The sequence below is a fragment of the Heptranchias perlo genome, chromosome 23 (genome assembly GCF_035084215.1).
Source record: "Heptranchias perlo isolate sHepPer1 chromosome 23, sHepPer1.hap1, whole genome shotgun sequence".
Taxonomy (NCBI): Eukaryota; Metazoa; Chordata; class Chondrichthyes; order Hexanchiformes; family Hexanchidae; genus Heptranchias; species Heptranchias perlo.
The window spans coordinates 11,651,062-11,663,966 of NC_090347.1; the positions used below are offsets into that span (position 1 = coordinate 11,651,062).

Here is a 12,905-nt window from a genome sequence, read left to right on the forward strand (position 1 = left end):
ATAAGGAGCGATTGTGTAAATTTAGAGTATTCGCAATGGAAAAGAGCAGTTTGAGAGGTGATATGATTGCTGTTTTTAGGATTCTAAATGGACTACATAATGGACTATTTCACCTTGTCCAGAACAATAGAACCAGAGGATATGGCCTGCGCTTGAAGGGACGTAAGTTCAAAACTAATCTGCGGAAACAGTATTTCAGTGAGCGGCTGGTCAATCTATGGAACAGACTCCCTAGGGAGATGGTGGAAGCAGTTAATATTGATTCATTCAAATGCAAATTAAGTAGATTTCTTACCGAAAATAATATTTTGGGATATAGTATATGAGTAATCTGAGACATGACGTGGTAAGTGGAGCATGCTTGGAAGGAAGAGGTGACTTTGGACCTACGGTTCCCACAGCTCTCGACCACTGGGGTTTTCCTCACTGGGTCTGTTGTAGACTAATTGATAGAGATTGATTGCTGTGATTAGTCATCAACTCCATTATCATCATATCATGCAACTACCAGAATGGCAGAAAGTGAACTAGATGGACCGTGGTCTTTTATCATCCAGCAATTCCTATGTTCCAAAGCAAGTTCCAACATATATGAATCCAGTTACAAACATGCACCTTTTACTTCATGATCATGAGAAACTGTAAGTAATAGCAGACATCCAGAAGGATAATTTAAAAATATTGTTGAAATATGAAGAAAAAATAACATGCTGGGGTAGAAATTGATCATTGTTGTGCCCATTTTCCAGACAAAAATGAGGTTAAAAAATCCAATTTTGCATGGTTATGCCCTGCATCCCAAGGAAGCCTGACAAACAGCCAATGCCATATTGTCATTGGACGATTTTTAGGCATCCGGTGCTGTTTCTTACAACATTAGGGATGGGCAATAAATGCCGGCCTTGCCAGCGACGCCCACATCCCGTGAACGAATACAAAAAAAAGTGTTAGGCCCCTTGCACATACTAATGAGGAGCCTAATTGGGCCTGCTCCGCTTAGGTTTTCCAGGCATGGATGTGGCCTGGCAAGCAGCCGCTACCAAAAAGGTAGGTACATTTTTTTTTAAGGTTGATATGGAGCAATTTCTGTTGACAGTGCTACCGGTGGTCCTCAGGTTAGGCGGTCTTGGCGGCTGCCCGGACACAAAAGCCTAATAATCGTATGCTAATCGGGGCCCTATGACATGATTAGTACCTCAAAGCTATTTTTGGCTAGCAAAACAAAAATAGCACCGTTGGGTAGAAATACCCAACAATCCTTGGCGGTGAAGGCCGGAATCAGCAATTAGGAATGTTATGTAAAGGGGCAGTTGCAGAGAAAACTGGCTGGTACTTTTGCTGATATTCTTATTTGAGTGCCATGGAAGGATTTGCAACTTGAGTAGTAATTATAACACAGAAATTTTTTGTCAATTCTTGCAGAGGCAAATGTTTGCCTTCAGGGAGGGTGATTGATGAGAGGAGGAATGGGAGAGATTCTGGAAACCCAATTGTAGGCCGAAGAGGAGGAAGAGGAGAAACAGCAGTACCATCAGCAGGAGCAGCAAGGAGAACATGCTGGAGCAGCAGCAGGTGCTGTCAGAGCACCACATAAGTGGGGTGGGGGGGGGATTGCGTGCAGGTGACCCTACCCTCCACTGATCCCGAGTCATTTTCTAAGAGCTCACAGAAGAGCAATGTGTAAGGAGGCTCAGGTTCTCCTGGCAGACCTGTGCAGCCTCCTGCAGGAGAAGTTGCAGATTTCTGTGCCATCTGGTCACTCTCCGCTAGTGGTACTCATCAAAGTGACAGTTGCCCTCAATTTTACTGCTTCTGGGTCCTTCCAGGCTGCAACATGGCACACGTTAGCCAGTTGTCTGCACATGCCTGTATAAGGCAAGTGACAGAGGCTCTGTGCGATAAGGCAAGCCAGTATATCAAGTTCCCCACGGACGCTGCCAGTCAGTGGAATTTTCAGCAATCGTCGGGTTCCCACAGGGTGCTGTTGACTGCACTGGATGAAATTTTAATGCCAATTCCAGTACAATTGAAACAGCACTAGTAGAAAATTTAATTAAATATCAAGAGATACAGCACCTGATAGCTAAATTCAGTTATCATCAGAAATAGGAGGAAGGCATGTTCCTGAATGATAGAGTCATCAATGCATTTTGCCTCTAAAAGTTAAAACTCTATACTAGTTCTCTAAAGCAATATCAAACATCTTCACACCTCTAATTTTTGCAGGAAAGGCATCCAGTATTCATTCAAAAGATCATTCCTGTATTTTTTTGTGAAGTATCCAACATAAGAAACAAAAGCTGTAACAAGGAGCACATCTCCACACAATGTTTCTTCCTGTTCCTTGAAAATAGCTACAGATTCACCCCAGCGGATCTTCTCTGATACCAAACCTCCAACAAGTCTGTAAAAGATTATATTTTTTTAATGGAAACACCCTCTATTTTCCCCCTCAGACAATTATAAATTAGGGCGAAGGGTAGGCAGGTGATTTGCTCACAGACTTTTGCCAATGCCATTCTAAATCGTGGATTAGGAGGTGTGCAAGCGAGACCCAGGGACAGTTTTCCCTATTTTTCTGTGAAAGCAGCCCAAAAGGTCAAGTTGCCTTTGCAAAATGGCCCTTAATTGAATTATTGCCTAACAAATGATAAAAAGGAAGGATGCAATCTTTCATTTAAAGAAAATACTTGCATTTATTTTGGCCTTTCACTTACTCATGATGCCCCAAAGCACTTCACAGCCAATTAATTACTTTTGAAATATAGTCATGGTTGTTATATAGGCAAACATGGAAGCCAATTTTTGCAAAACATGCTCCCACAAACAGCAATGAGATAAATGACTAGTAAATCGGTTTTGTGATGCTTGTTCAGGGATAACTGTTGACCAAAAATGTCATGGGGTCTTGTACATCCACCTGAGCAGGTAGATGGGACCTCAGTTTAATGTCAAAAAGAGGGTACCTTTGACATTGCAGTTCTCCTTCAGTATTGCTGGAGTATGCTTAGGTCTGGAGTAGGTCTTGAATCCATGACCTTGTGACTCAGAGATGAGAGCGCTATACTGAGCCAAGGTGACGCTGACCAACTATTTAAAAATTTTTGGGCACAGCCTTAGCCAAAGACCATGGACCATAGCATGTGAACAGCTGACTATTATGAACAGATTTATTCCTATCCACCTAAATGAATAGAGCTAAGCCAGTGAAAACACTGAGGTTTTTAGGATCAAAGCAACATGCCTTTGAGTGGAGGCTGGGAATGGGACACAGTTAAAACAGTACAGAATATTTCACAAGGTTGCTGCTGTAGAAATTGGAAATCCGCAACAGACTAAAGGGGCAAGCAGCCTGGACAGTATAAAAATTTTGTCCGCTTGGAGAAACTGGCCAAAATCTACCAATGCGCAAGATTTTATTGATAGTCCCATCATCAACTCAACTCCGTGACGTATTGTGCCTGGCTTAGCAACACCACAAGCCTGCGATATTCTGGCATCCCTAGTCTTTGGTGTTGCTAGGCTGATAATGATGAAAATTTGGCAGGTTGGCAGGGATGGAAATTTGGGTGCGACTTCCACCAGACATGCTTGCAGTGTCTGGTGGAAGTCGCACCCAAATTTCCATCCCTGCCAACCTTGGTAATACTGGAAAATTTGAGAAAAATAAACAAGTTCAAGATCACTACAGCTAGATGATGAGATGAAACCTAACCTAAAGTCAAAAATATTTCTAGCTGAAAAATTATGGAGGATCTAGAACTAGCGCAGTTTGCTCATTTAGTCCTATTTATACGGGTGCAAATTTACCTGTTTGCAAGTGAAATGGTTCTGTTGGTATTATCAGCTTCTTGTTGACATTTAAGTTTTTCAGCTGTGGCTTTTTCAAATTCAGCTGTCAACTTTGATAAATTTTCATCAAGCTCCTGAAAATTAAAAAAGGTAAATGGTCAGAGGAAAAGACTGCAGTCTAGAAACTACTGTTTGCAATAATGCTTAATATTTCTTTCTGCTATTTTAACAGAGATATTAACCCATTTCAAATAAAATTAAAATAGTGAGCATTAAGTATTCATAGTCTAATATCACAACAGTAATTTCTAGCCTTGTATGATTTGAAGATATCTCTGTACAATATTCTTTATTCAGTTTTCATGAAAAAAAATGATAAAATATGATTTAAAAGTAACAAATAGATTTTGTATTACAAATCAATAATAATTAATTGTAAAATCAATTAATAATTGTAAAAGATAATATTCAAAACTACATAGATGTGTACACCTGGATCACAGGCTACTACTTTATAGATTATTGCCCTAGTTACATTTAACAACCTACACTTATGAGCATCTTTAACATAGTGAAAATTCCCAGGGTGCTTCACAAAGGGGTAGATTGGATATGAACAGGAATTGGGAGAAAGATGGTGAGGTGACTATAAGTGTTTCAAAGAAACTAAGTTTTGAAGAGACTTTTTAAGATAGGGGGAGATGTAATAAGGTGGAGGGTCATTCCAGAGTGAGAGGGGTAGAAAGTAGGCTGGGCCCAAAGCTGCCTGAGCAGCATACACCCAAAAAGAGAGGCCCAAGGCTGGCAGCGGTCCTCAGATAAGTTCCGGGAGGAGGGATTTGATTGGGCAACAGGGGATTAATCGGCAGGACTATGGATTCGGCGGAGCAGTCCTGCTCTTCCTGATTCCACAGAAAGGTGTTACTAAAAAAAAAATTAAACTACCACTTACCTTTTGTTGGCGGCCATGGGTGCCGCTGAAGGATCCTGAGCACCAATTGGTCAAAGGGATCCTTTAACAGGTGTTCAGCCTCTAATTCATATATTCACAGGGTTTAATGTCTGTTTTTGGTGTGCACTTGGGACGCAAGCTGTCTCACTGCTAAATTGGTATGCTTTTTGCCTGTTTTATGCCTGATAAACAAACGCAACGCATTCCAATTTTCTATCCCAGAGAGTTCTAGAGTGCAAGGACACAGTGGATGAAAACTCTGCAGAGGCATGCAGTATGGATAGTAGTCCTGACTCAGAAGAATGGAAGGTGTGAGCTGAGATACAGGCTAGAGAAGGTTGCAGAATAGGGCGAAGCAATACTTCGAAGAATTTGTAAATGAGAATGAAGATTTTAAAATCAATGTGCTTGGGGATGGGGAGCCAGTGGAATTCTGTGTGAACTAAGGTAATGCTGAGCAGCATTTAGTTTGGGATAGGATGTAATCGTACAGTTCTCGGCGAGTTGGATTTTGTGTAGGGTAGAGCTAATATGGATTCAAAAGTCATCGATGAAGTAGCATGAATCTCAGGAATCATTTATATTCTAATTGGGCATGATAAATTTAAAGCATAAATACAATTTTAAAAATACACAACTTTTGAAATGCATCCTACAGTATTGTGTATATTCAAATTTCTTATTAAATGCTTAAAGGATCAGAGATTACAGTAGTACTTTGTGTGACATGCATACTTACATTTATCATACGTGTGATACCAGCGAGTTTCTCCTGTGCAGCTGCCAGTTCAGCATTTGCCTGTGCCAGAGCTAACCTCTTAGGTGCCACTTCACAGAACACCTCATAAAATTTTACAATGTTTATACACCATGAACACAGACCAGCTGCAGCTATGGACTTAGTACGAATAAAATCAGCATCAAACATTGGATTATCAAGAAATGGCCTATTAAAAATGATGGAAACACATAAATAGTAAATTAAAAGTACATAACCAATTCACTCAAAGAAATGTGTCATTTGTTACATTGTAATAAAGAATATAAAAACTCTTTTCTATCACAACGTAACTGATATATTCATCACATAAAGAATAATGGGCCGGAACTTGCTCCAATCGGTGTGTCAAGGCTGTCCGCACATCCTGCAGACAAAGACTACGAAAATATTTACTATGTGGTCTCCGACATCCAGTTGCTCCATTTTAAATTGGTTTTGGAAAAATATATTTGTATACATTCAAGTCCAGAAGCAATAAAGGATCATATATGTCCAGAATTCATTGTCTGAACATCTTTTATTTTTATGTATATATTTTTTTCTCTCTGGTTGTTAATAGTGAAATATAGCTTGTGTTACACTGGGGTGAAGTTACTACATATATGAGGAGCATGGTAGAAAATAAATGGATATGTGACATGACGTGGCAAATAGCACAATGGATCTTTGACGCTGGAGAAATCAGTCAAAACCCAACATTCATGTGGGAGAGAAAGCTTAAAAGAATTTTACAGAAAGTTGTTGCTATTGAATTAAAGAGCCTAAGTGTCATAAGATGCAGTCGGAATGACTTTAGAAGCAATAGATCTTTTATTAAAAAAAATCAACTAGAATCATTTGAGAATGTACACAGAGAGTTTTTGGAGGATGATATGCTTTGCCACAGAGAGTGGTTAAGGCAGAGACCATTGCATCTTTTAAGGGGGAAGTTGATTAATATTTGTAGCAAAGGAACCTACAGGGCTCTGGAAGGAGAGCAAAGCAATATGAACAATGTGTGCCCAAAGAGAGAGGCCCAAAGCTGGCAGCGGCCCTCAGGTAAGTTCCGGGAGGGTGGGGATGTGGGGGTGTTGGATCTGACATATTTGAGGACCAAGAAATTCGGCCTCCCAACGCCCGTTAATCGGGCATTAAATGCCCTCCTAAGCCTCCGGTATGGCGGGCAGGAAGCTCATGCACCGCCCGCCATATTGTTAAAGGCCAGAAAATTGGGGTGCATTCCCATGTCTGAAACAGGCATTAGGCCCTTTGCATATGCAATATTGGGTGCACCTCAGACCTCACCATTCAGGTGCAGGGACCGTTCTCACACACACCCAAAAAAATGCACGCCAAATTTCTAGGCCTATGTATCTTGTGATAAAACTTAGAATTCCATTACCTTTGTTTATGACCTTATCAACCTGAGGTGCAGCCATTAATGTCCTGTGAACTTGTAACCTCAAAACCCTCTGCACTTCCACAGCACCAAGCTTACTTCCATTCAGAGTATAACTACTGCTGTTTTTTAACCAAAAATCAGCTCACAAGTTGAATTCCATCCGTCACTTTTAACCCATTCCCTCAACTTATCAATATCCCTTTGCAGCTTCCTCTGGTCTTGCATTTTGGCATCACTGTAAATTTCAAATCCATTGCCTTTAGGCTTATATCCAAATCATTAATATACACAGTGAACATAAATAGCCCCTAAACTAAATCCAGTGGGCCACCACTACCCACTTCCAAGCATTCTGAAAAACTGCCCTTAACTCCTACCCTCTGTATTCTCCCTTCTAGATAAATTGTAATCCAGTTTAGAGTCATAGTCATAGAGTTATACAGCACGGATAGAGGCCCTTCGGCCCATCGTGTCCGCGCCAGCCATCAAGCCCAGTCTAATCTAATCCCATATTCCAGCATTTGGTCCATAGTCTTGTATGCTATGGCATTTCAAGTGCTCATCCAAATGCTTCTTGAATGTTGTGAGGGTTCCTGCCTCCACAACCCTCTCAGGCAGTGAGTTCCAGACTCCAACCACCCTCTGGGTGAAAAAGTTCTTTCTCAAATCCACTCTAAACCTCCCGCCTTTTACCTTGAATCTATGCCCCCTTGTTATAGAACCCTCAACGAAGGGAAAAAGCTCCTGAGTATCCATCCTATCTATGCCCCTCATAATTTTGTACACCTCAATCATGTCCCCCCTCAGCCTCCTCTGCTCCAAGGAAAACAAACCCAATCTTCCCAGTCTCTCTTCATAGCTGAAGCGCTCCAGCCCTGGTAACATCCTGGTGAATCTCCTCTGCACCCTCTCCAAAGCGATCACATCCTTCCTGTAGTGTGGCGACCAGAACTGCACACAGTACTCCAGCTGTGGCCTAACCAGTGTTTTATACAGCTCCATCATAACCTCCTTGCTCTTATATTCTATGCCTCGGCTAATAAAGGCAAGTATCCCATATGCCTTCTTTACCACCTTATCTACCTGTTCTGCCGCCTTCAGGGATCTGTGAACTTGCACACCAAGATCCCTCTGACCCTCTGTCTTGCCTAGGGTCCTCCCATTCATTGTGTAGTCCCTTGCCTTGTTAGTCCCTCCAAAGTGCATCACCTCGCACTTTTCCGGGTTAAATTCCATTTGCCACTGTTCCGCCCATCTGACCAACCCATCTATATCGTCCTGCAGACTGAGGCTATCCTCCTCGCTATTTACCACCCTACCAATCTTTGTATCATCAGCGAACTTACTGATCATACCTTTTACATTCATATCCAAGTCATTAATGTAGACCACAAACAGCAAGGGCCCCAGCACAGATCCCTGTGGTACCCCACTGGCCACAGGCTTCCAGTCACAAAAACAACCTTCGACCATCACCCTCTGCCTTCTGCCACTAAGCCAGTTTTGTATCCAAAGTGCCAAGGCACCCTGGACTCCATGGGCTCGTACCTTCTTGACCAGTCTCCTGTGCGGGACTTTATCGAAGGCCTTACTGAAATCCATGTATACCACATCCACTGCGTTACCCTCATCCACACGCCTAGTCACCCCCTCAAAAAATTCAATCAAATTAGTCAGACATGATCTTCCCTTGACAAAGCCATGTTGACTATCCCTGATTAATCCTTGCTTCTCCAAGTGGAGACTAATTTTGTCCTTCAGAATTTTTTCCAATAATTTTCCTACCACTGATGTTAGGCTCACTGGCCTGTAGTTCCCCGGTTTTTCCCTACTTCCCTTCTTGAATAATGATCCTAGCTTCTCTTGAATTCCATACCCATTAATCTTCTCTAATAATCTTTCAAGTGGTACCTTGTCAAAGGTTTTCCTGAAGTCCACGGAAACTACATCTGCCGCATTTCCCCTATTTATTATGACTGGTACCTCCTCAAATAATGAGGTTTGTCAAGCACAGTGATCCCTTTTGAAATCCAGGCTGGCCCACTTCTAACTATTTTTGCTTTATCTAGATATGTGGTAATTTCATCCTTGATTAACGACTCTAAAGTTTCCCTACCATAAATGTGAAACTAACTGGCCTACAATTACCCAGATTAACTCAGTTACCCTTTATAAAAATGGGTACTACATTGAGCACTCTCCAGTCCTCTTGCATACATCTACACTCAATAGAGCCCTAAAATATAGGAGGGAATTTTCACCCCGCCCCCAACGCCGGGCGGGTACAGTGTGCGGGAGGGGTTAAAATCGGGCGAGCTGACTTATCGGTCCAATGTTGCTCTGTTCCTGCTGTGCCATTTTCTCTTTGCCGACTTCCAATTTGATGGGGGTCTAATTAACCGTAAAAGTTGTGGCCAATGGCGTTATCAGCGCTGCAACACTATTTCAACTACAAGTTGGGGGGTGGGACCTGCCCAGTGGATACCCACCAGGGAAACCTGGCAGGACGCAGCAGAGTGGCCAGGTGAGGCCAAGGTAAGTTTTATTTTTTAATATTCAGGAGGACATCTTGAGTCCTCCTCTGGGCCCAAGAAAGAATCTTTGTGCCTCCCCTGCGATTGCCTTCCCTCTTCCTCCCACACCAGCATCTGTTTAGCTGTTTAGGAAACACCCACAGCACTTACCTTATTTTAAGGACCGTTCTCTTGGGTCCTCGGCAGCATTCAGCTCCCGCTTCAATTCCCACTCCCGCCCGCCCTCCTTGACGTTATTCCCACCAGCTTCGGGCAGGAGACAGATGTCAAATATTAAAATATGACCCAGCAGTTAATATCAGCTGGCCCTCACTCCGTTCTCTTCTTTTGGGTACACCACCCACTTTGGGGTCCCCCACGCACCAATCCTGCCCGAAGTTAAAATTGATTCCATAATTTCTAGAGCTTCTGCAAATTCTTCCCTCATCTTCCTCAGATCCTAGGAAGTATCCTGTGCGCCCCTGGTACTTTGTGTTCATTTAGCTTAACTAATATCCAAAATGTTCTTTTTAATCCATCATCAAGGTCCCACATGACAGACTGGCCAGAAAAGTAGAAGCTCACGGGATCCAAGGGAAAGTGGCAAGTTGGATCCAGAACTGGGTCAGTGGCAGGAAGCAAAGGGTTATGGTTGACGGGTGCTTTTGTGACTGGAAGGCTGTTTCCAGTGGGGTTCCGCAGGGCTCAGTACTAGGTCCCTTGCTTTTTGTGGTATACATCAATGACTTAGACTTAAAGAAGTTTGCAGATGATACAAAAGTTGGCCGTGGGTTGATAGTGAGGAAAAAAGCTGTAGCCTGCAGGAAGATATCAATGGACTGGTCAGGTGGGCAGAAAAATGGCAAATGGAATTCAATCTGGAGAAGTGTGAGGTAATGCATTTGGGGAGTGCACACAAGGCAAGGGAATACACAATAAATGGTAGGATACTAAGAAGTGTAAAGGAACAGAGGGATCTTGGAGTGCATGTCCACAGATCCCTGAAGGTAGCAGGACAGGTAGATAAGGTGGTTAGGAAGGCATTCGGGATACTTTCCTTTATTAGTCGAGGCATACAATATAAGAGCGGGGAGATTATGCTAGAACTGCGTAAAACACTATTTAGGCCACAGCTAGAGTACTGCGTACAGTTCTGGTCTCCACACTACAGGAAAGATGTGATTGCACTAGAGAGGGTACAGAGGAGATTTACGAGGATGTTGCCAGGACTGGAGAATTTTAGCTGTGTGGAAAGATTGGATAGAATCATAGAAAATTTATGGCACGGAAGGAGGCCATTCGGCCCATCATGTCCGCGCTAGCCTTCCAGTTGCAAAAACACCCGGTGACCATTATCCTTTGCTTCCTGCCACTGAGCCAATTTTGGATCCAATTTGCCACATTTCCTTGGATCCCATGGGCCTTTACTTTTTTGACCAATCTGCCATCTGGGACCTTGTCAAAAGCCTTGCTAAAATCCATATAGACTACATCAATTGCGCTACCCTCATCGATCCTCCTTGTCACCTCCTCGAAAAATTCAATCAACTTAGTCAGACACGACCTCCCCTTAACAAATCCGTGCTGACTGTCCTTGATTAGTCCGTGCCTTTCTAAGTGACAGTTTATCCTGTCCCTCAGAATTGATTCCAATAATTTGCCCACCACCAAGGTTAGGCTGACTGGCCTGTAATTACTCTGTCTATCCTTCGCTCCCTTTTTAAACAACAGTACAACGTTAGCAGTCCACCAATCCTCCGGCACTACGCCTGTATCCAGTGAAGTTTGGAAAATGATAGTTAAAGCCTCCGCTATTTCCTCCCTGGTTTCTTTTAACAGCCTGGGATACATTTCATCCAGCCCTGATAATTTATCTACTTTCAAAGATGCTAATCTCCTTAATAAGAACATAAGAAATAGGAGCAGGAGTAGGCCAATCGGCCCCTCGAGCCTGCTCCGCCATTCAAAAAGATCATGGCTGATCTGATCCTAACCTCAAATCTAAATTCATGTCCAATTTCCTGCCCGCTCCCCGTAACCCCTAATACTTCCTCTCTCACTATGTTTATCCCATCCAATGTTTCACACTCCTCCTCCTTAACTTCACTCCCTGTATCATCCCTCTCTGTGAAGACAGATGCAAAATATTCATTAAGAACCATACCCACATCTTCCGCCTCCACAAATAGTTTACCTTTTTGGTCTCTAATAGGCCTTACTCTTTCCTTAGTTATCCTCTTGCTCTTAATGTATTTATAAAACATCTTTGGGTTTTCTTTGATTTTACCTGCTAACATTTTTTCATGCTCTCTCTTTGCTTTCCTAATTTCCTTTTTAACTTCACCCCTGCACTTTGTATAATCTTCTAAGCTTTCCGCAGTATTGAGTTCCCGGTGTCTATCATAGGCTTACTTTTTCTGCCTTATCTTACCCTGAATGCTTCTTGACATCCAGGGGGCTCTAGATTTGGCAGCCCTTCCCTTTTTCTTTGGCTGGGGTTGTTTTCTTTGGAACGGAGGAGGCTGAGGGGAGATTTAATTGAGGTGCATAACATTATGAGAGGCCTAGATAGAGTGGATAGGAAGGACCTATTTCCTTTAGCAGAGAGGTCAATAACCAAGGAGCATAGATTTAAAGTAATTGGTAGAAGGATTAGAGAGGAGTTGAGCAAATTTTTTTTCACCCAGAGGGTGGTGGGGGTCTGGAAAGATGGTTGAGGCAGAAACCGTCATTGCATTTAAAAAGTACTTGGATATGCACTTGAAGTGCCATAGCCTACAAGGCCATGGATCAAGAGCTGGAAAGTGGGATTAGGCTAGCTAGCTCTTTTTCGGCCAGCACAGACATGATGGGCCGAATGGCCTCCTTCTGTGCCGTAAATTTCTTTGATCTCACTGTCAAGTTTCAGCACTTTTCCAATATCCTTCTCTTTAGTAAAGACTGATACAAAGTACTTTTGCTATTTTTTGATCATTTATACATTGACAATGCTCTATTCTTAGGGGTGCCACCTTGCTTTACTGTTCCTTCTGATGTTTTTTTGAAATTTTTCCTTACTCCCTGTTTGGTTTCCTTATCCTGCTCTTAACTACTTTTCTTATTTTCTCATGTTCTCCTTTAATTTTTTTCATTATTATTCTTAAAGTCCTTATAGGTCCTATTCCTTCATTTTAATTGGTTTCTAACCACTTTATTTATCCATTGCATCCTTTTTTAATGGACTATACTTACTTGTACCTTTGCAATCTCTTTTATAAGGACGCTTCTACACTGCTATGTGTGAATTTTTGCTTCCACCTCACCTCAGCTAGCTCACTTCTCATTTTTCTAAAATCTGCCCTAATCTAATCTGGTGTACTAGTTTTTGTACTGACTTTTTCCCTTTTTATTTGGATTTTAAACTGTGTCATATTGTGGTCACTACTCCCAGTGTGCTCATCCAATTTAGCTCATTTATCTGAACTACCTCATTAGAAAGGCTTTAAA

At 42.2% G+C, this 12,905-nt stretch overlaps 1 protein-coding gene across 1 annotated transcript in view; it reads right to left on the reverse strand.

Moving 5' to 3' along the window:
• LOC137341448 (dynein axonemal heavy chain 17-like) overlaps positions 1 to 12,905 on the reverse strand; it is a 574,489-nt gene that overhangs the window by 73,257 nt on the left and 488,327 nt on the right. Inside the window, exons 60-62 of the mRNA XM_068004561.1 lie at positions 5,484 to 5,691; positions 3,811 to 3,926; positions 2,212 to 2,404 (exon numbers count right to left, since the gene is read on the reverse strand). Coding sequence (XP_067860662.1) covers positions 2,212 to 2,404; positions 3,811 to 3,926; positions 5,484 to 5,691 — 517 coding nt within the window. The remainder of the gene's footprint in view (positions 1 to 2,211; positions 2,405 to 3,810; positions 3,927 to 5,483; positions 5,692 to 12,905) is intronic.